Source organism: Chiloscyllium punctatum, chromosome 19, assembly GCF_047496795.1.
Source record: "Chiloscyllium punctatum isolate Juve2018m chromosome 19, sChiPun1.3, whole genome shotgun sequence".
Classification (NCBI taxonomy): domain Eukaryota; kingdom Metazoa; phylum Chordata; class Chondrichthyes; order Orectolobiformes; family Hemiscylliidae; genus Chiloscyllium; species Chiloscyllium punctatum.
In genome coordinates this window covers 86,542,707-86,565,654 of record NC_092757.1, presented here as the reverse complement: position 1 = coordinate 86,565,654, position 22,948 = coordinate 86,542,707, and the positions used below count along the sequence as shown (strand labels likewise).

The following is a 22,948-nucleotide window of genomic DNA, read 5'->3' as shown; positions in this document are numbered from 1 at the left end:
CTTTAGGTTAAACCAGCGCCAGACACCCCTGTCCAATGAGACAGCAGCCCCACGGTCCAGGAGGTCTATGGTGACTTCTCTAATAGATCACAATACAATATCATTAGGGAGCCATTGGTTTTGATTTCCTGTTGACCAATTGCAATTCAGCAGTTGATTCAAATCATTTCATGAGCAAATTGGATAAAAGGTGACTAAACCTAAAAAGATTTCTGGGCCAGTATGTAATCTTTATGTCAAATGGGAAGCTTCATTTAACGTGATCAACGTATCCTTCAGTGCTTTTCAATTGAATTGGCTTATCTGCTTTTACCTTAAATGTGTCAGTACTAATCCCCTCAAAATTGTGGCTAAATGAATATCCGTGGTTTCCCAGCCCAAAGGGATTGAATGGGAATATTACCGCTTCCTTTGCCAGCACAGTAATCATGGTGGAGTTGAATGTGAATCTCGAAACTGCTTAATTTTCATTCCACGGAAATAACGGGTTAAACATCAGCTGGTTTCCGTCTTGCTCTGCTTCGACAGATTGTCACTGAGACTATGAATGTAAAATTACTACAGTGTATCTTTGTATTTTTTAAGTTAGTTTATCAGTTTCCAGCTGATTGTCGGAAGAAACCCCTCAGCATTAACATTTTGATGCTCAATTCTCCCATTGGCTGACGTCTGACCTTCTTTCAGTTTGCTCTCAGGACATGAGCAATAGTTTAAAAAAAACACATTCAATGCCCACACTGAGATGACGGTAAGTCTTTTCTTGCAGTCTGTGTAGTGCCTGTGCTTCCTTGAGGACGGAAATTCGAAGCTATTGACCCCCAGGACAATGAAGGACCAACTCTTCAGGATGGTGTGGGGCGAAAGGAAGGGTGCACAGGATGGTCTTCCCATTATGTTGTTATCCTAGTGTTTGTTTTTATGGCAGAGACATTGCTATGGCTGTTCTATCAAACAGAAGCTGGATGTGTATCTGCAATGCATCCTACAGATGCTACGGATCCTATAGATGCATACATACAGCTGCTACCTTTACGTGTTGCCAGTGCTAACGCAGGTAGAAGCTGAGTCTAGAGAAACAAATAAAGCACTTATTCAATATTCCACTAGATTCAAGACATTCAGACTCTGGAGAGGATTTGAGAGAATTGCTGACCCATTGTCCAATTTGCCTTGTCTTCATGGTGCTGACATGACCGGTGTGGTTAATTGGTGGTGAGCTCTAAGACTTATAGTTGCCAATAGCATGCACACATGCACCCATTAAGGTACAAACCCTCAAAGGAAGAATTCAGACATTCCCTTGTTGTTGGTTTGTTCTATTGTTGAAACTAACTTGGACAGTCTGAAATGGGGGGGATGTTGAAGGTCTTGCATATCAGCGACATAACAGCCTATTGTCTGAAATCAGTGAATTAAAATCTCCTGCACTCTGGAAACCACAATGATAGGTAGAGTAGCTCCCTGAAGCACTTACATTTGGTGATTCAACTGCAAATGTGGGCAATTTCACAGACTCCCTATAGTGTGGAAGGAGACTATTCAGCCCATCGAGTCCACACTCGGAAGAGCATCCCACCCAGACCTTCTATCCCTTCAACCCTGCATTTCTCATGGCTAATCCACCCAGCCTGCACACTATGTGCAAGTTAGTGTAGCCAGTCCACCTGACCTGCACAAGTTTGGACCATGGGCAAGACCAGAGCACGCAGAGGAAACCACACAGACACAAGGAGATTGTACAAACTCCACAGTTGCCCGAAGGTGGAATTGAACTCGGGTTCCGGTGCTGTAAGGCAGCAATGCTCACACTGTGCTGCCAATTTGTCCACACCTACAATCACAGATGTTCCAGCAATGGGTCTGATCTAAATGAGGCTGAAGTTATTCACTTGATTTTGGAGGAGGGAAAGGTATCACAAACATTGGCAATGGGAGAACAATTGCAGTCTGTCTTCCCTCCATCTTGGCACCATGTTATTGGTGTACTGGTGAGCAATTCCATGAATAACTGTATTGTTTTGTTCCCAGGGGATCATCCTGCCTCAGATGATCATTGGTTTCTTAACTAACATCTTCAATACTGTCATCAATTACCTCTTGCTATTTGTGCTGATGCTAGGAGTGCCGTAAGTAGCATAAACCTTTTGTTTCAAAGAGAATCTGTTCAATGAAAGTGTTGTGGAGTGATGATGTAGACATTATTTGAAACTGCCTTTATTTTTGCAAACATCTTGCTTTTTTCCAGGGGCTCAGCAGCTGCGAATGTGGCTTCTCAGTACTGTCAAGTGATTTTCCTATTTGTATACATTCGATGGAAAAGGTTGCATGAGAAGACTTGGGAAGGTAGGACTTGGGGGAATATCACACTTTGGGCAATGATATGAAATGGACAATATCCAATTGTCCACCAGATATACACTTTGTCCAATTCCCCTTCCCAATGAAACCTATGAAGAGAAACATTGGACAGGGTTTCTGATTCTCTCTCCTTGTAAAACTCCCACTTGCTTGAAGCTCCTTATTTATTGATCAGTTTCCTATTTTCTGTCTCTGGTTCTACCCTCCCTTTCCTGTTTCATGCTCTGTTACATTCCTCTGGATGCTGCCAACTTCTTGCCAACCATGGACCACGTTTCCTGTTTGAGTCTCGACAGGGAAAGTCAACAGACTACAGACCATGGAGGGGATCCCGGGCAAATGTATCCCTACAGAACTGCGCTGCTATAATTTCCATGAAGCACTCCCTGTGAGTGCTGTTCCTCACACATTATATAATCACCCCTAACAGTGACACATTTTATGGCTAAAGGAGCCAGAGGAAAATCCTCAGGGTCAGTTTGAAAACTGAGTTGAGTTGGATGATAATAATGTGCTTTATTTTTGGTCTGCCCTATCTTCCTTTCTGTATATGCGCTTCTCAGGTGCTTTCTGTGCTGTGTTAGTAACTCCGTTGTTGTCTCTGTAGGATGGTCCACTGACTGCCTGCAGGAATGGGGTCCCTTTCTACGGCTGGCAGTTCCCAGCATGGTCATGATGTGTATCGAATGGTGGTCTTTTCATATTGGCATGTTCCTTGTAGGTAAATAAACTACCTCATTGCTAAAGAAAAAAATCATACCTTCCACTACATTAGAGGCGCAGTAATAAATTGGTAATATTACAGGAGGGTAGAGGTAGAGACAATGATTGGAGGGTAACTCGATGTGGGCGTTCACTCCCAAGACAAAACAAAAACACAAGAAATTGGTTTGCCTTCTGTTGAAATGTTTATTCCACATTTTTTCTTTGTCTCTGCAAATGTTAGGTTGCTTTAATAAAGTTGAATTTTCTATTTGTTCTTTCTTGCTTGCAGGGTTAATTAATGAAGTTCAACTTGGAGCCCAGTCTATTATTTTTCAGATTATCACAATAGCGTACAGGGTGAGGATGAAATTCTGTCAAAGTATATTACTTACATGCTTAACAGCGTTTTTAACTAAAGCAATAATTCAAAAAGGGAAGAAAAGTCCACTTTCCAACGTGGCTAAGGCACCAAATTAAGGCTGAAGTTTTTCCTTTTTTACCTGTACCTGAATGAATTTGTTATTGATAACTGTATACCTGAATGAATTTGTTCTTGATAACTGTATACCTGAAGAGCCACCAAAAGGTATGCAAAGGAGACCATTCAGCACATTTTGTCTGCAGTGGGTCGAGCTCTTCAGCTCCTGAAATCTTCACTAATCAGATTGCTTCCCCCTCCATCATATTGTTTTATGTTCTTCTTTTTCTAATACTTATACAATTCCAGTTTAAATTAGGTTATGGCTTCTTCCTCTCTGTCAATAGCTCTTTACGTTATAGAACTCCATGTTCCAATAGCCCTCTCCGTGTTTCTTGTAACCTAACTGCTTTGTCCTTCATGTCTGGATAAAGAGGTAGCACTGAAATAACCCTAGGGCTTTAACAGCATCTAACTGGCACCCATCTGGATCATTCACATCATTTTCAACCAGTCATCGAGACGCTAAAGTGAAAGAACTTCCTAGTACCTCCCTTCACTCTTCAGCATAATAATATTTTTAGAAAGTGTATTTCCCAATAGACCCCACAGGAGCAATATCCATCATTATTTGTTAAAGAGATATCAGGACAATTGACCAGGAGCTTTGTCAAAATGTGGGAGTTTTAAACAGTGTCTTGGAACATAGTTAGAAATCACACAATTTACTAATTTTTATTTTTGCTATAAATTCTGTGTTAAGATTGAGCCCTCCACTATCACCTGATGAAGGAGCGACACTCCGAAAGCTAGTGCTTCTAATTAAACCTGTTGGACTATAACCTGGTGTTGTGTGATTTTTAACTTTGTACCCCCCAGTCCAACACCGGCATCTCCAAATCTTGGAACATAGAACAGCACAGGACAGTACAGGCCCTTTGGCCCACAATGTTGCGCCAAACATTTATCTGAATCTAAGATCAAATTAAAATGGTGATTCCCAAATTTTAGTCCATGGACAATTGGTAATGTATGACTGTCCTCCATATGATCCCTGTGCTAGTGCACAATACACATCACTGAAGCCAGTTCATTGACAGAGCAGTTCCTTTCCGATTATGTTGGAGGGAAGAGAATAGTACACAATTAACTATTGCTGTTCTTGCTTTGCAGCTCTCTGTAGGGTACGGTGTGTCTGCAACTATTCATGTGGGGAATGCACTGGGTGCCAGTAATCCACAACAGGCTGTAAACTATGCAAAAATCGCTTTATTATGCATTGGTGAGTCTCTGCAATTTAAACTGATAAGGGATTCCATATGTTAGCTCACGGAAGATATACACATGTGTTTAGGCTTTTATTAATTAACTGATCGTTTAATTGTGACTGTTTGACAGTGACTCGACTGTGACTGACGGTGACTGGACTGTCTGTGACTGGACTGTCTGTGACTGGACTGTCTGTGACTGGACTGTCTGTGACTGGACTGTCTGTGACTGGACTGTCTGTGACTGACGGTGAGTGACTGGACTGTCTGTGACTGACGGTGAGTGACTGGACTGTCTGTGACTGACGGTGAGTGACTGGACTGACTGTGACTGACGGTGAGTGACTGGACTGACTGTGACTGACGGTGAGTGACTGGACTGACTGTGACTGACGGTGAGTGACTGGACTGACTGTGACTGACGGTGAGTGACTGGACTGACTGTGACTGACGGTGAGTGACTGGACTGTCTGTGACTGACGGTGAGTGACTGGACTGTCTGTGACTGACGGTGAGTGACTGGACTGTCTGTGACTGACGGTGACTGGACTGTCTGTGACTGACGGTGACTGGACTGTCTGTGACTGACGGTGACTGGACTGTCTGTGACTGACGGTGACTGGACTGTCTGTGACTGACGGTGACTGGACTGTCTGTGACTGACGGTGACTGGACTGTCTGTGACTGACGGTGACTGGACTGTCTGTGACTGACGGTGACTGGACTGACGGTGACTGGACTGACGGTGACTGGACTGACGGTGACTGGAGTGACGGTGACTGGAGTGACGGTGACTGGACTGACGGTGACTGGACTGACGGTGACTGGACTGACGGTGACTGGACTGACGGTGACTGGACTGACGGTGACTGGACTGACGGTGACTGGAGTGACGGTGACTGGAGTGACGGTGACTGGACTGACGGTGACTGGAGTGACTGTGACTGACGGTGACTGGAGTGACTGTGACTGACGGTGACTGGAGTGACTGTGACTGACGGTGACTGGAGTGACTGTGACTGACGGTGACTGGAGTGACTGTGACTGACGGTGACTGGAGTGACTGTGACTGACGGTGACTGGAGTGACTGTGACTGACGGTGACTGGAGTGACTGTGACTGACGGTGACTGGAGTGACTGTGACTGACGGTGACTGGAGTGACTGTGACTGACGGTGACTGGAGTGACTGTGACTGACGGTGACTGGAGTGACTGTGACTGACGGTGACTGTGACTGACTGTGACTGACGGTGACTGTGACTGACTGTGACTGACTGTGACTGACGGTGACTGACGGTGACTGTGACTGACGGTGACTGACGGTGACTGTGACTGACTGTGACTGACGGTGACTGGAGTGACTGTGACTGACGGTGACGGTGACTGACGGTGACTGGACTGACTGTGATTGACGGTGACATAGCTGTGGAACGTTTCAGGGAACAGCTCTGGTACACATGCACCAACCAACCTCACCACCCTGTGGCCAACCACATCAACTCTCCTTCCCACTCCCCCAAGGACATGCCAGTCCTGGGCCTCCTCCAAATCAAAGCCACCCAATGTCTGGAGGAATAACGGCTCATCTTCTGCCTTGGGACCCTCCAACCACATGGGATCAACATTGATTTCACCAGTTACCTGATTTCCCCCTCCCCTACCTCATCCCAGATCCAACCCTCCTCTTGACCTGTCCTACCTGTCCATCATCCTTCCCACCCATCGGCTTCACCCTCCATTCCAAACCATCACCATTACCCCTCACCCTCAGTTACCGATCACCTTCCCAGAACCCTTCCCCCAGTCCCACAGCTCTCTTCCTATTTATCTCTCAGCAATCCCTTCTCCCCACCATACCTGATGAAGGGCTTAAGCCTGAAACATCGACTCTCCTGCTCCTCAGATGCTGCCTGACCTGCTGTGCTTTTCCAGCACCACACTCTCGCCTCTGATCTCCAGCATCTGCAGTCCTCACGTTCTCTTGACCATGACTGACTGACTAAGTTGGAGCCCTTCATTTACGAGAACATGACAGGTCATCTCGCTGTCTTAAATAGAAAGTACCAAGCTGACATCTGTGCAGTGTAACTACAGAACTCACTAAATTGTGAATAATCAAATAACGTAATCCTCACAATCGATTAAATGCTCTCACCTTTTACGTCCACCCAGAGGGTCGAGCTCCTGTCTGAGATACAGGTTTCCGGGTCTCAGCATCCTCCATTACCTTCCCAAATTGGTCCTTCTTTGTTTATGAGCCAGGACAGTAATTGGTGTGAGCTATTTGACTGCAGGATTTATCATCGCTGAGCCCAATTCTGTCCTAGCCTCATGTCTACACACAAGACATTTCCACGAAGCATTTAAAAACAGTCTACTAGTTCTAGGATTGCAATATCACAGTCGCCATTGCATTTCGTCCTCGTAGTTTCCCTGGGAAAGTGTTGGGGCTGCCACAATGATGTTCAACAGGAAACCCTGGATTCTGACCCAGTGACTATGACAAAGTTCAAGCCAGGATGGTGTGAGAGTTGGATGGCCATTTGCTGGTGATGGTGTCCCTGTCTGTGGCAGCAGCAGCAGGAGGTGGAGACACTGCTGAGTAACACCAGCATCTTGCTATATTGCCCAGATTCTACACATTGCAGTCACAATGTAGAAACAGTGAAAATGGTGAGAGTTGAGTCTGACACCAGGGGAACAATCAAGTATTAGAAGGTGCTGAGTGTTGTTGTGGCTATACCTGGGGACTGGTAAGTGTTCGATCACACCCTTGATTTGAGCAGATAATGGAGAGACTTTAATAACCAGGTAACCCACTCACTGCTATGTTCTTCGAACCAAGGTTTTAACATTGGTTCCTGGAAGTTCGTCATTACCCAGACACATAATTATAGAAACCTTCAGCAATGGTCTTGCCACCAAAGGTCACAGGGACCTGGCTGGAAGTCCTATCCTTGAGATAGTGATTAACCTGGCACCTCTGTGGTGTAAACATTACCTGTCATTTACCAGGTCAAGGCTGGCTGTTATCCAGATCCTTGTGTAGGCTGCTTCATTATTGGAGAATTGTTAATGGAATTGCAAACTGAATAAAACCATCATCAGAGACCTCTCCTACTGACTGTGTAATGGAGAAGTCGGAAATGACTGGACTAAGATCTCAATGGAAAGCTGAGGATAAATGAAATCCTGGATATATTCCACTCCCTCTCACTCTGCCTCACACTGGGACACTGAGACCAATTGAATAATTTCTACCACCCCACACAATCCCCACTCCCAGCCAATCCCTAGCCCAGATCAGCTAATTCATTCCAAACTATGACTGAAGCTGTGTCATGCCCTGGTAGATGCAGTGATGGATCCTTAAAATGATGTTATAATCTCAATTCTCTCAATGTTTGCATGTTTGAATTTTGAGTTTGTGATATATTCATTTCCCTGTGCAAATGAAGGGTGTAATGATTAACTTATCAGTATTTCTGTAGTCATGGTGATTTCTTTTAAAGCAACTGGATAGAGATATATTTTTCAGAACTAATGAACTTTACTGTACATTAAGAGCTGAAAATGTGTTGCTGGAAAAGCGCAGCAGGTCAGGCAGCATCCAAGGAGCAGGAGAATCGACATTTTGGGCATGAGCCCTTCTTCAGGAATGAGGAAAGTGTGTCCAGCAGGCTAAGATAAAAGGTAGGGAGGAGGGACTTGGGGGAGGGGCGTTGGAAATGCGATAGGTGGAAGGAGGTCAAGGTGAGGGCGATAGGCTGGAGTGGGGGTGGGGGCGGAGAGGTCAGGAAGAAGATTGCAGGTTAGGAAGGTGGTGTTGAGTTCGAGGGTTGGGACTGAGACAAGGTGGGGGGAGGGGAAATGAGGAAACTGGAGAAATCTGAGTTCATCCCTTGTGGTTGGAGGGTTCCTAGGCGGAAGATGAGGCACTCTTCTTCCAACCGTCGTGTTGCGATGGTCTGGCAATGGAGGAGTCTAAGGACCTGCATGTCCTTGGTGGAGTGGGAGGGGGAGTTGAAGTGTTGAGCCACGGGGCGGTTGGGTTGGTTGATGCGTGTCCCAGAGGTGTTCTCTGAAATGTTCCGCAAGTAGGCGGTCTGTCTCCCCAATATAGAGGAGACCACATCGGGTGCAGCGGATGCAGTAAATGATGTGTGTGGAGGTGCAGGTGAATTTGTGACTGATATGGAAGGATCCCTTGGGGCCTTGGAGGGAAGTAAGGGGGAGGGAGGTGTAGGCGCAAGTTTTGCATTTCTTGTGATTGCAGGGGAAGGTGCCGGGAGTGGAGGTTGGGTTGGTGTGAGGTGTGGACCAGACGAGGGAGTCACGCAGGGAGTGGTCTTTTTGGATCGCTGATAGGGGTGGGGAGGGGAGGGAAATATATCCCTGGTGGTGGGGTCCGTTCGGAGGTGGTGGAAATGACGAGAGATGATTTGATGTATATGGAGGTTGGTGGGATGGTAGGTGAGGACCAGTGGGGTTCTGTCCTGGTGGCGATTGGAGGGGCGGGGCTCAAGGGCTGAGGAGTGGGAAATGGAGGAAATGCAATGGAGAGCATCGTCAACCAGGTCTGAGGGGAAATTGCGGTCTCCAATCCTCCCACTTCCTTCAAACCAAAGCGACCTCTCTTTCCAATCCTCCCACTTAGTCCAAACCAAAGGAGTAGCCATGGGCACCCGTATGGGCCCCAGCTATGCCTGCCTCTGCGTAGGATATGTGGAACAGTCCATCTTCCGCAGCTACACTGGCACCACCCCGCACCTTTTCCTCCGCTACATCGATGACTGTATCGGTGCTGCCTCGTGCTCCCACAAGGAGGTTGAACAGTTCATCCACTTTACCAACACCTTACACCCCGACCTCAAATTCACCTGGACCGTCTCAGACTCCCCCCTCCCCTTCCTAGACCTCTCCATTTCTATCTCGGGCGACCGAATCAACATGGACATTTACTATAAACTGACCGTCTCCCACAGCTACCTAGACTACACCTCCTTCAACCCTGCCCCCTGCAAAAACACCATCCCATATTCCCAATTCCTTCGTCTCTGCCGCATCTGCTCCCAGGAGGACCAGTTCCAATACTAAACAACCCAGATGGCCTCCTTCTTCAAAGACCGCAATTTCCCCCCAGACGTGGTCGACGATGCTCTCCACCGCATCTCCTCCACTTCCCACTGGATTTCTCCAGTTTCCTCATTTCCCCTCCCCCCACCTTGTCTCAGTCCCAACCCTCGAACTCAGCACCGCCTTCCTAACCTGCAATCTTCTTCCTGACCTCTCCGCCCCCACCCCCACTCCAGCCTATCGCCCTCACCTTGACCTCCTTCCACCTATTGCATTTCCAACGCCTCTCCCCCAAGTCCCTCCTCCCTACCTTTTATCTTAGCCTGCTTGGCACGCTTTCCTCATTCCTGAAGAAGGGCTCATGCCCAAAACGTCGATTCTCCTGTTCCATGGATGCTGCCTGACCTGCTGCGCTTTTCCAGCAACACATTTTCAGCTCTGATCTCCAGCATCTGCAGTCCTCACTTTCTCCTTGTACATTAAGAGGGTTTACATCTGACAAGATAAACAATGGTGCATCATGATTCCTGTTAGAAACTTTTGGTCTTACATTTTTTTAAGCTTAGGGGACACACAGTTTAAAAATAAAGTTGTTTTTTCTCTTAATTTCTGGTTAAGGCTGTTCTCCAGCAGCCCTTGGGTGAATATGACTGGTTCAATCAATGGAAGAGAGGAGGTAGTAAACATAACTTAGAACAAGGAATATCAAATAGGTTCAGACCAGAAGCTTTTGAATAAACCCTGAAGAGGTTATTTGAAGCTGAGAAAGGTTAATCTCAGTTATATGCAAGCTGCAGGGAAGGATTATCTGGTTTTCTAGACTGGGAATTGAAGTCACAACTCAGGGACATTTTCTTTCTCCAGAGCAGCTGTTCTTAATGCTGTGCTGGACATTCCTTTGAAAACACTGTGACGATTCCAACTCATGTTGTTGCTGGAAAAGTCAGATCCCAGACTGAGATCCAGCTTGATAAATCATATTTTATTTTGCTTTGGTTTTAACCAGGGGGTATGTCACTGAAATACAATAACTCAAAGTGGCAGATTTTGTTTCAAAAGTAAAGCTAACGTTTATTAAACAAAAGAAATGAAAAAGAAACACAATAAACTCATATTTATGCATGTAACACTAATTCAAAGAGTTTTAAACAAAGTTCAAGTATAATTCATTCCTTTACAAGTTCTAAAACAACCCGAAAATTAAAGTTAATCCCTTATACAGGACACAACAACAATCCTTGTACAGTACTCATGTCAAAACCTCTTTCTCTAACACCTTTAGCTCCTAGACTAGAACATATATAATATGTGTCTGTGTGTGTCTGTCTGTGTGTGTGTGTCCATGGAAGGACATTGCAGAACTGGACCTAAAACAAATTGAAAAAAAAATTCTCTCTAAACTATGGGTATATTCCTTAAGCTTAAAATAAAGCTCCGGAAATTTCTAACACTAACCTTGAGTATGATTGTGCACCTTACTGGGTCACTAAAGCCTAAAATAAACATAAACCCATTTAGCTGCCAAGATAGACCTCACAAAGAAACTACACATTTTAAGACAAGATGGAGGAACAGTATCAGTTAGAACCCTCACTGATTTTTTGAAATATTTATTTTTATTCTTTTATCAATTTTGGTTTGGAACTGTCAATTGGGAATTGTGAGTGAAGGATGACCTTTGAACGTTGTGAACGACTTGTGGTTAAAGGAAAAGGACAGACCAAACAAGTTTCTGTTTGTTTGTGAAGCCAGGCCTGGAGGTTAATTGCAGACTAATGGTTGATAAAAAGGATTCTCCTGTCTCCAACCCTGACACAGAAATTCCCTTTCCTTCCGTCCTCAGTTTCTTTTTCCTGACTGTATTCCTTCAGCTTTCAAATCTGTTCCATCCTTATTCTTTGTCAGTCCCAATGAATTGTCACCAATCTGAAACATTGATTTTCTTTCTCCCTCCACAGTTGCTGCCTGGTTTGCTTAGCTTTCCTGACGTTTTGGTTTTTAATTAATATTTTATGTAGTGATTGGAGCCAGGTGGAACTCATTGACTATGTGATCATTTTCTATTTTTTTCTTCTTTGAGAGCATGGTTTTGTGAAGGGCAGGTCGTGCCTCACAAACCTTATTGAATTCTTTGAGAAGGTGACTAAGGAGGTAGATGAGGGGAAAGCGGTAGATGTGGTATATATGGATTTTAGTAAGGCGTTTGATAAGGTCCCCCATGGTAGGCTACTGCAGAAAATACAGAGATATGGCATTGAGGGTAAGCTGGAGGTTTGGATTAGGAATTGGCTGGCTGGAAGAAGACAGAGGGTAGTAGTTTATGGCAAAGGTTCATCTTGGAGTGCCGTCACTAGCGGTGTTCCGCAAGGATCTGTTTTGGGACCATTGCTGTTTGTCATTTTTATAAATGACCTGGAGGAAGGGTTAGAAGGTTGGGTGAGCAAGTTTGCGGATGATACAAAAGTCGGAGGAGTTGTAGACAGTGAGGAAGGATGTGGCAGGTTACAGCGGGATATAGAGAAGCTGCAGAGCTGGGCAGAAAGGTGGCAAATGGAGTTCAATGTAGTTAAGTGTGAGGTGATTCACTTTGGTAAGAGTAACAAAAAGATGGGGTACTGGGCTAATGGTCGGATACTTGGTAGTGTGGAAGAGCAGAGGGATCTTGGTGTCCATGTACACAGATCTCTGAAAGTTGCCACCCAGGTAAATAGTGCAGTGAAGGAGGCATATAGCGTACTGGCTTTTATTGGTAGAGGAATTGAGTTCCGGAGTCCTGAGGTCATGCTGCAGTTGTATAAGGCTCTGGTGCGGCCGCATCTGGAATATTGTGTGCAGTTTTGGTCACCATACTATAGGAAGGATGTGGAGGCACTGGAACGGGTGCAGAGGAAGTTTACCAGGATGTTGCCTGGTATGGTAGGAAGATCCTATGAGGAAAGGCTGAGGCACTTGGGGTTGTTTTCATTGGAGAAAAGAAGGTTTAGGGGTGACTTGATAGAGGTGTACAAGATGATTAGGGGGTTAGATAGGGTTGACAGTGAGAACCTTTTTCCACGTATGGAGTCAGCTATTACAAGGGGGCATAGCTTTAAATTAAGGGGGGGTAGATATAGGACTGATGCTAGGGGTAGGTTCTTCACTCAGCGAGTCGTAAGTTCATGGAATGCCCTGCCAGTAGCAGTGGTGGACTCTCCCTCTTTATGGGTATTTAAGCGGGCATTGGATAGGTATATGGAGGATAGTGGGTTAGTGTAGGTTAGGTGGGCTTCGATCGGCGCAACATCGAGGGCCGAAGGGCCTGTAATGCACTGTATTCTTCTATGTTCTATGTTCTATGTTCTATGATCCTTGATTGGGGTTGTTAACCTGAGCCAATCAGGGAGCCCCGTACAAACAGGAGATTCCTGATCTCCTCAGTTCGGGGACTGTCTCTGAGCTGATTGGCCACAGCCAGTGTACTGTACATGTGTAAATAAAGGGTGACTTGGTGACAGGATTACCTGTACACAGAATGCTTAATGCCTGATCTTTGCCAAGTTAGCTGGTCTCAGATTAGATTTTGTTGAAACCCAACAACCTGGATTAATGAGGGCTGGGGAGGGGAGATCAGTCACTGTTACTGTTCCAGGGTGTGAGGTTGACAAGGGGAATGAGAGCAAATCAAACGACATTACCTCCTACCGCAGTCAAATGGTTGAAGGAAGAAGTTTGAACATAAAGCTTGAGGTACAATAGTCCGCCTTACTAGGTCACAAAACCTTAGAACAAATAAAAACCCATTAGAGCAAGTTCAGGAGAGGAATGGGCAGTGTAAGGTATCCACCAAACCGAATGCAGATAGAGAGGTTACACCAGGAAAAGTAGAGGGGAGATGGAGAGGTTCGAAATGAGAAAAAGGCAGAAATGGTGACTGGCAAATTTCTTCTAAAACATTATCTGGAGTTTCAAATAGATTTTACTAACGAGACTTCTTTTTCCCCACAGCGTGTATCGCCTTGATAAATTCGATGATACTTGGAGCAATAAGGACAGTGGTGGGTCATGTCTTCACCAGTGACAAGTCAGTAAAAACAAACCTTCAAACCTAAACATTCATCAACACATATTCACCAACTCGTGTGAATGCTCTTTGCCATCCCTCTTTTCATTTTCCAGAGAAATTGTTCAGCTGGTTGCAGAAGTGATTCCACTATCTGCTACGTTTCATCTGTTTGATTCTATCTCGGTGAGTATTTCAGGGTCTCAATGGTATAACCAAAGAGGGGAGTGGTGTGAATTGATTGGGGTTTTTCAGATTACCAACATATTGAATCAGGTATGTTTATGGAAGACTTTCCTCTGGGCGGGGCCAAAACTCCGAGCCATGAATAGAAGATGGTCACCAATAACTCCAATAGGGGATTCGGGAGAAATCACTTCAGCTGGAGGGCTGGTAACAATGTGGAACCTACTACCACATGGTGCTGTTGAGTTGAACAATTTCTCCTTAAGTTAGAGGGAAAATAAGGAGAATTAGGGAGAAAACTCTCCGCTGGCTGGAGTCATACCTAGCACAAAGGAAACACAGATGCTTCCCTCCTATAGAAACCACAGCACAGTCGACATAACCACTGTGATTATGTTCTGTATGTCTATTTTGCAGGGTGTATGTGCTGGAGTGTTAAGAGGAGCTGGAAAACAAAAACTAGGAGCTATCGGCAATCTAGTTGGCTACTATCTAATTGGGTTTCCCATTGGAGTCTCTCTGATGTTTGCTGGAAAACTTGGTGTGTTTGGTACGAATTTCATTTGATTTTCCCCTTTGTTCTTTACCAGAAATGATCAGATTCTGCCCACTCTCAGTAAAGTACTGAGGATATCATTCCATTTTGGGATCACTGGAAGGACAATATCATTGTGATTGTTCCCTCATTGGGGTGTCATGTGAGTCTAACCAGCCCCTGTGTAGTTTGAGATCAATGTCTCTCTGTGCCACTAGCTAGGGTACCATCCCCCCATGGCTAGTTCCATCTGTGACCATTGACATTGGAATATTGGCCAGAGGTGAGCATCAAGCTGGGCTAAGATAAGGGCCTGGCCCAAATTCCACACATGAAAATTCCAACGTTGTGGATTGTGATTAGGAGTGGAATCCATGGGCTGGACCCCTCGTGGCACAGATCTCACAGTGCTGAGGCTAAAGGTGGTCAAATAAAGCCATGAAGGCTGACACCAGTCATCCGATAAAGGTGAAGGGTTTCATAAATATGAGTGGAAGGAACACTTACCCGTCGGTGCTGTCCCCATACTCACTGCACCTTTGATATCTTGCAGGTCTCTGGTGTGGAATGCTCATTTGTGTGCTTTTACAGTTAGTTTTCTTTCTGACACTGATTTACAGAATCAACTGGAATAAAGCGTCTGATGAGGTAAGAAAAGAGAGACGATGAACTGCAGCAATTGTTTTGCTTCTCTCCCTACCCCTTTGACTCTTCGTGTTGTGTTCTGTAGCCACTTGACAAAACAGTCAGTACGTCTTCCTCATATCTCCAGTTGTCATTCTTCATCTGGCCAGCAGGGGTTACTATCCCTCCAAATGGAATAGTGTAAACTTTTCTTTTACTGATTACTCCTTTTAAACCTCAAGAATCCACACCACGTGCAGAATAGCATAACAGTCCAAACTGGAGTAACTGCACAGAGGCTGGTATCCCGTCACCAAGTCCCCCTTTATTTACATGTGGAGGGTCCTTGACACTGATCCAGCTCCCTCAGAGTCAGCTCTCAGAGTGAACAGAGCCCCTGACACTCCTGTTTATATCTGTCAGCCAGGGCTCCCTGATTAACTGACCCAATTGGGGAAATCGTATTCTATGAGGTCCACCTGGCTGACCTTGTTACAATCACTACATAACTGTTCTTGCCAGTCAGAGGTACCTACATACTATAAATTGCATTCATGAATTTGATTTAATTTGTTCACTAATTGGATATGGATGGTGCTGGCCAACATTTATTGCTTGTCATGAGCTGCCTTTGAACTGAGTGGCTCACTAGGCCATCTCTGAAGGAAGCTTGCTGTGTTCTTCCGGCCTCCTGACTGGCCAATCTCTGGGGGCCATTGCTGTGCGTCTGGAGTCACATGTTGGCCAGACCAGGTACCAAGAACAAAGAAAATTTACAGCACAGGAACAGGCCCTTCGGCCCTCCAAGCTTGAGCCGATCCAAATATACTGTCTAAACCTGTTGGTCAATTCCTAAGCATCTGTATCCCTCTGCTCCCCACCTACTCATGCATCTGTCCAGATGCATCTTAAATGAATCTACCGTACCTGCCTCTACCACCTCTGCTGGCAACGCGTTCCGAACGCCCATCACCCTCTGTGTGAAGTACTTGCCGCGTGTATCCCCCTTAAACTTCCACCTCTCACCTTGAAAGCATGACCTCTGGTTATTGAATCCTTCACCCTGGGAAAAAGCTTGTCTCCATCCACCCTGTCTATACCCTTCATGATTTTGTAAAACCTCAATCTCCTTTTTTCTAGTGAAAATAAACCTAAGCTACTCAACCTCTCTTCATAGCTATCACCTTCCATACCAGGCAACATCCTCGTAAACCTTCTCTGCACCCTTTCCAAACCGTCCACATCCTTTTGGTAATGTGGCAACCAGAACAGTACACAATATTCTAAATGCAGCTGAACCAATGTCTTGTACAATATTAACATGACTTGCCAGCTCTTATACTCAATACTCCGTCCAATGAAGGCGAGCATGCTATATGCCTTCTTGACCAATCTTAGCAGGACTTATACACTGAATGGAAAGGTACTGGGGAGTGTTGCTGAACAAAGAGACCTTGGAGTGCAGGTTCATAGCTCCTTGAAAGTGGAGTCGCAGGTCGATAGGATAGTGAAGAAGGCTATCATTGTATCATTCGTTCCAGAATTAGACTTGCCTAAATGCATCACCTCATATTTGTCTGGATTTAAATCCATCTGCCACTTTTCCGCCCAACTCTCCAGTCTATCTATATCCTCCTGTATTCTCTGACAGTCCCTTATGCTTTCTGCACCTCCACCAATCTTTGTGTCACCTGCAAACTTGCTGATCATACCAACAGGGCCCTCTTCCAGATCATTTATGTATATTACAAACAACAGTGGCCCCAACACTGACCCCTGTTGAACACCACTGGTCACCTTTCTCCATTTTGAGAAACTCCCTTTAACGACTACTCTCTGTCTCCTGTTGCTCAACCAGTTCTTTAGCCACCTAGCTAGAACACCCTGCACACCATGTGACTTCACTTTCTCCATTAGTCTACAATGGGGAACCTTATGAAATGTCTTACTAAAGTCTATATATGACATCAACAGCCTGGTCTAACAACTTGGTCACTTCCTCGAAGAACTCTATTAAGTTAGTAAGGCATGATCTCCCCTTCACAAACCCATGTTGCCTATCACTGATAAGCCCATTCTTTTCTAAATATAAATAGATTCTATCCCTCAGTACCCTCTCCAGCAACTTTCCCACCACCAACGGCAGGCTCACTGGTCTGTAGTTACGTGGAATATCCCTACTTTCTTGTACAGGGGGACAACATGAGCAACCTTCCAGTCCTCCGGCACCTCACCTGTATTTAAGGATGTCACAAAAATATCTGTCAGTGTCCTAACTATTTCCTCTCTTGCCTCCCTCAGCAATCTGGGATAGATCCCATCCAGTCCTGGGGATTTATCCACCTTAATAACCTCTAGCCTACTCAACACATCTTCTCTACTTATGCCAACGTGATCCAGATTAATCAAACTTCTATCTCTAATCTCAACATTCATCATGTTCCTCTCCTCAGTGAGCACTGATGCAAAGTAATCATTCAGAATCTCACCCATTCTCTCAGGTTCAACACACAGCCTTCCTTCATTATCTTCAAGTAGACCAATCATTTCTCTAGTTACCCGCTTGCTTCTTATATAAGAATAAAATGCTTTGGGATTCTCCTTAATCCTGCTCGCAAAAGCTATTTCATGACCCCTTTTAGCCTGTTTGATTCCTCATTTAAGACTTGTCCTACTCTTCCGATATTCCTCCAGGGCCCGTTCTGTTCTTAGCTGCCTGGACCTTACATACGCTTCCGTTTTCCTCTTGGCTAGTCATACAATTTCTCCTAGGTAAAAACAATGACTGCAGATGCTGAAAATCAAATACTGGATTAGTGGTGCTGGAAGAGCACAGCAGTTCAGGCAGCATCCAACGAGATTTCGCTGCTCGTTGGATGCTGCCTGAACTGCTGTGCTCTTCCAGCACCACTAATCCAGTATACAATTTCTCCTGTCATCCACGGTTCACGAATCTTGCCCTTCCTATCCAGGTAAGGATGGCAAATTTCCTTCCCTGAAGGGCATTAATGAACCACATCAGTCTTTCCTAAATTGTCAATAATTTTACAGTAATCAGCAAATTCTTAATTCTAATTTCTTTTTTAACATTGAGTTCAAATTCCACCATTTGCCATGCCTGGATTTGAACCCAGGTCCCCAGAATATTAGCAGGGTTTCCTGGATGAACAGACATGCAATAATATCATTGGGCCTTTATCTCCTCTTGAGTTCTTTAACAAACATCATTAGTCACTAGTTTTGAAATCCTGAAAACTATTATAAGGTATAACTGGGTTTACATCAATGTACAAGAATCAGAATTAATGAAAAGCTCACTTTATCTTTGTGGAATGTCAAAAGTTTCCAAAATGATAAAGCAAATTTCACACATTTTTATAATAATTTCTTTTTCTAAACATCAGTTTATCTTTAGTTTATCATAATACATTTATACATGTATTTCCCAGTGACCAATTTGATGTGTTTTCAGTTCCTAATTCACTGAGCGTCAATTCATCAATTTAATGTGTTCTCTACTGGCTTGATGGCATCAATTCTGTTGCACTCCAAGCCATTTTCTTGACTCCAGTCCTGACTTATAGAATTTCCTGCCACAGTTATGGCCAGATTCCTAGTTTGATAGATCTCCTTAGGCAGAGCTCTTTGAGGTTCGTGGTAAGTACCTTTGCTTTGTGGCTGAGCACGAACCTCCAGCTCACCAGGTCACTGGGCCCTCTCTCCTTGAAATGCCAGGTCTCTGGAGTGGATTAAGTGCACTATTAGTGATCAGTTAATTTCCAACCTATCCATCTGTTGTCATGTTGTTGTGTGCTTTGTTGAAAGGCTCTGGTTAATGCAGGTGTGGTGCAAGATGTGGATGCCTCAAACAGTGCCTCTAGTGGTCAAATGCGGGATATCTCAACAGGTAAACAGGAACGTTGTGCTGTCTTTAAATCACTGCTTAATAGCAAATATGACTACACGCTAAGCTTTCATAGTGTATGTTCATCAAATTATGCAAAATGACAATTTATTGCAGAACTTTACCTGCAGGAAGCCATTCAGCCCATTGTGTCTATGCTCGCTCTTCAACCAGCATTATTACTGAGTGCCATTATCCTGCCTTTTCCCTGTTCCCTTATGCATTGATTTAATTCAAATACTCAGCCAATGCTGTCTTTGGGGCTCCATTTGAAATGGTTGCTATCACACTTCCAGGCAGTGCATTGCAAACCTGAACAACTTGTGTGCAACAACTTTGTTCATTTACTGCATTACAAATCACTTTAAATCGGTGCTCTCTCATTCTCAATCCTTTCACAAGCAGGAACAATTCCTCCCTACCTGCTCGATCCAAATCTCTCGTTTCTCACCAAAGCTTCTTTCCGATCTCCTTTCAGTGTTCTTCTTTCTGAGAATAGTACCAAACTCTCTAATCTATCTTTGTAACTGGAGGGGAGTATCCCTAGAACAATTCTAGCCCATCTATCAAACTGAATGGTGTTGACGAAATTCCCACTGCCACAGATGCTGTAATTCAGCACCCTATTCTGATTCACTCCCTGAAGCCCTCATGGAGATCAACCAGGAGACAGTAACTTAAAAACCACTTGACTAAAGTTATATAGTCCCCAGGAAGTTGAAAGTAGACGCAGTATACAAGGGAGTGAAAGGCTATTGAAGGGACTGCTGTGTGCAAATTTATTTAATTAGATTTTAACTTGATTCAATTGATTCATTTGATTCAAAGGAGCGAATACATTTCCACCTTTTTAAAAACTGTTTGATTTCCTTCTTACTCTTGACAGGAGGAGATGTCCTCAAGCTAGCATCATCCAACTATTAATCTCAAGAGCCAGCTAATGTTCTGGGACCTGGGTTTGAATCCAACCATGGTGGATGGTGGAATTTGAATTCAGTAAATGTCTGGAATTAAGAATCTAATGATAAACATTAAGCCATTGTTGAAAAACCCATCAGGTTTACAAATGTCCTTCAGGGAAGGGGCCTGCAGTCCTTACCTGGTCTGGCCTACATGTGACTCCAGACCCATCACAATGTGGTTCACTCTTACACACAGCTGTAAGGAATTAGGGGTAGACAATAAATACTGGTCTGGCCAGTGATGTCTGTAGCCTGTGAATGAATAAAAATCATTCAGTCAATGTATTGATTACAATGCTCAAACGTATGATCAACTAGTTGCTCAAACTGACCTGTGATGTTTGATGGTTAATGATTTGGTTGCTGAACTTTTGCTAGTTTTGGTCAGCTTGCTGACTGAGTGACCACATGGTTTCATGTTAACAGCTCTGACAATTCCCAGTACTTGTCTAACTCAATGGTGACACAGTGGCTCAGTGGTTAGCACAGCGCCAGAGACCTGGGTTTGATTCCAGCCTTGGGTGACTGTCTGTGTGGAGTTCCCACATTCTGTGTGTGGGTTTCCTCCCACAGTCCAATGATGCAGGTTAGTTGGACTGACTATAATAAATTGCCCCTGCAGTATGCATGGATAGGATGGAATGCTATTTGGAGGGTTGGTGCAGACTCAATGGGCTGAATGGCCTTTCCCTGTACTGTTGGGATTCTATGAATTCTTGTGGACCATTATCAACTGCAAGTAGAAATTGAAACAGATCATAAAGATGTGGAAACATATTTGCTCCTCAGAAACAAAATGAACCTAATTCCCATGTAACAATCCTTTAAACGGATGGGGCAATGCATAAATCCATCAGTGCATGTTAGTCTACTATTTGGTGGTGAATTGTGACAACTCCTTAAGCCCAGGAGGATGGTACAACAAACCTTTAATAGACAATGAATACAGAGCATCTGTGTTGAATTAATCCAAACCTGAGTCCAGGGTTACATTGGCCACTGTATTCCTGACAGAATTGGTCTTCTATACAAAGACCCAGTGGGTGACTGGGAGTCATGGAGGAGATCATTGGCTGATCACCAGCCCACCTAAAAACAATCCGATCCACTGGTGTCACCATGTACTCACAACGATTCAATGTGACTTTCCTTTACAGATGTGGACACAGGATACAGAGCAGTGAATCCGATTCCTGATGTTTGTCAATTGGAACCACAGGTAAAGGAGCACCAAGTGACGGATGAGGATTCCATTGTGGACACTGGAGTCACTGTAGCCGGAGAAATCCTGTCCATGAAACAACTGATCATTCGCCGTGGGCTAGCCTTCCTCTCAGGACCCCTGATCCTGGCCATTGGTCTGGTGATACACTTCACTCTCTCAAAGGACATGTAGACCCCAGGGAACAACCCCAGGCAGATCACGGTTACTCACTGCAGCAGGAATAGTGAAGGTGTGACCAGAGGACAACATGAGGCCAAAGTTCACTCAAAAATGTGTTCTTACTGATGAACTCCAATCAACTACTAGATAAACAATAAAAATGAATTATTACCAACAAACAGCTATGTACCAATTTCCAAGTATTTCATCAACAGTTGAAATCTCAGATGGAAAGTGTTCGGGTTTAAGGTCAAAACAGCATTTCCAATCCAGTCAAGAATAGCTGCCACCATTGGTCAGTGTGGATGTCTGAGACCAGACAGGAGCAGTCTCAGTTACACACACCACTTATTCTGGGCTCCTTCATCACTAACCTTTGATATATTTACCGTTCAGACAGGGCCTCCACTTTGGGATAGGAAACCGGCCTCTGTGGAATTATTTCAGAGGTAGCAATAGATGCCTTCAGCCTTGAACCCAGACTCCATGAACCTTATTGCTTCTGGTCAAAAGCAAGCAAGGAAATGATCTGCTGATGATCAACTATCATCTAACCTCAGACAATGAACGAAACTACTATATAGTGCTATCATAAGGACAGACTGACGGGCAGAGGGGGTGGGGTGGCCTTGTTGGTAAGGGAGGATATTCAGTCCCTTGCGCGGGGGGGACCTAGAGTCAGGGGATGTAGAGTCAGTGTGGATAGAGCTTCGAAACACTAAGGGTAAAAAGACCCTCATGGGAGTCATCTACAGGCCCCCAAACAGTAGTCTGGATGTCGGATGTAAGTTGAATCAGGAGCTGAAATTGGCTTGTCGCAAAGATGTTACTACAGTTGTTATGGGGGATTTTAACATGCAGGTAGACTGGGAGAATCAGGATGGTATCGGGCCTCAAGAAAGAGACTTTGTGGAGTGCCTCAGAGATAGATTTTTAGAGCAGCTGGTGCTGGAGCCGACCAGGGATAAGGCGATTCTGGATCTGGTATTGTGTAACGAACCAGAATTGGTCAGTGACCTCGAAGTGAAGGAGCCATTGGGAAGTAGTGACCATAATACAATAAGCTTCAATCTGCAATTTGAGAGGGAGTGGGTACAATCGGAAGTGACAATATTTCAGTTGAATAAAGGGAAATATGGAGCTATGAGGGAGCAACTGGCCAAAGTTCAATGGTGCAATACCTTAACAGGGAAGACCGTGGAGGAACAATGGCGGATATTTCTGTGTATAATGCAGAAGTTGCAGGGTCAGTTCATTCCTAAAAGGAAGAAAGATCCCAGGAGGAGACATGGGTGGCCGTGGCTGATGAGGGAAGTAAAGAAACATATAAAGTTAAAAGAGAAAAAGTATAACTTAGCGAAGATAAGTGGGAAAACTGAGGACTGGGAAGCTTTTAAAGAACAACAGAGGATTAGTAAGAAGGAAATACGCAGAGAAAAAATGAGGTACGAAGGTAAACTGGCCAAGAATATAAAGGAGGATAGCAAA

At 44.6% G+C, this 22,948-nt stretch overlaps 1 protein-coding gene across 1 annotated transcript in view; it reads left to right on the top strand.

Annotated features, from left to right (window-relative positions):
* Positions 1-21,627, top strand: part of LOC140491571 (multidrug and toxin extrusion protein 1-like) — a 49,113-nt gene extending 27,486 nt beyond the window's left edge. Inside the window, exons 9-19 of the mRNA XM_072589961.1 lie at positions 2,029-2,126; positions 2,246-2,343; positions 2,966-3,079; positions 3,353-3,420; positions 4,655-4,763; positions 13,811-13,886; positions 13,982-14,051; positions 14,469-14,601; positions 15,140-15,234; positions 19,036-19,117; positions 21,234-21,627. Coding sequence (XP_072446062.1) covers positions 2,029-2,126; positions 2,246-2,343; positions 2,966-3,079; positions 3,353-3,420; positions 4,655-4,763; positions 13,811-13,886; positions 13,982-14,051; positions 14,469-14,601; positions 15,140-15,234; positions 19,036-19,117; positions 21,234-21,472 — 1,182 coding nt within the window. The 3' untranslated portion in view covers positions 21,473-21,627. The remainder of the gene's footprint in view (positions 1-2,028; positions 2,127-2,245; positions 2,344-2,965; positions 3,080-3,352; positions 3,421-4,654; positions 4,764-13,810; positions 13,887-13,981; positions 14,052-14,468; positions 14,602-15,139; positions 15,235-19,035; positions 19,118-21,233) is intronic.
* Positions 21,628-22,948: the final 1,321 nt, after the last annotated feature.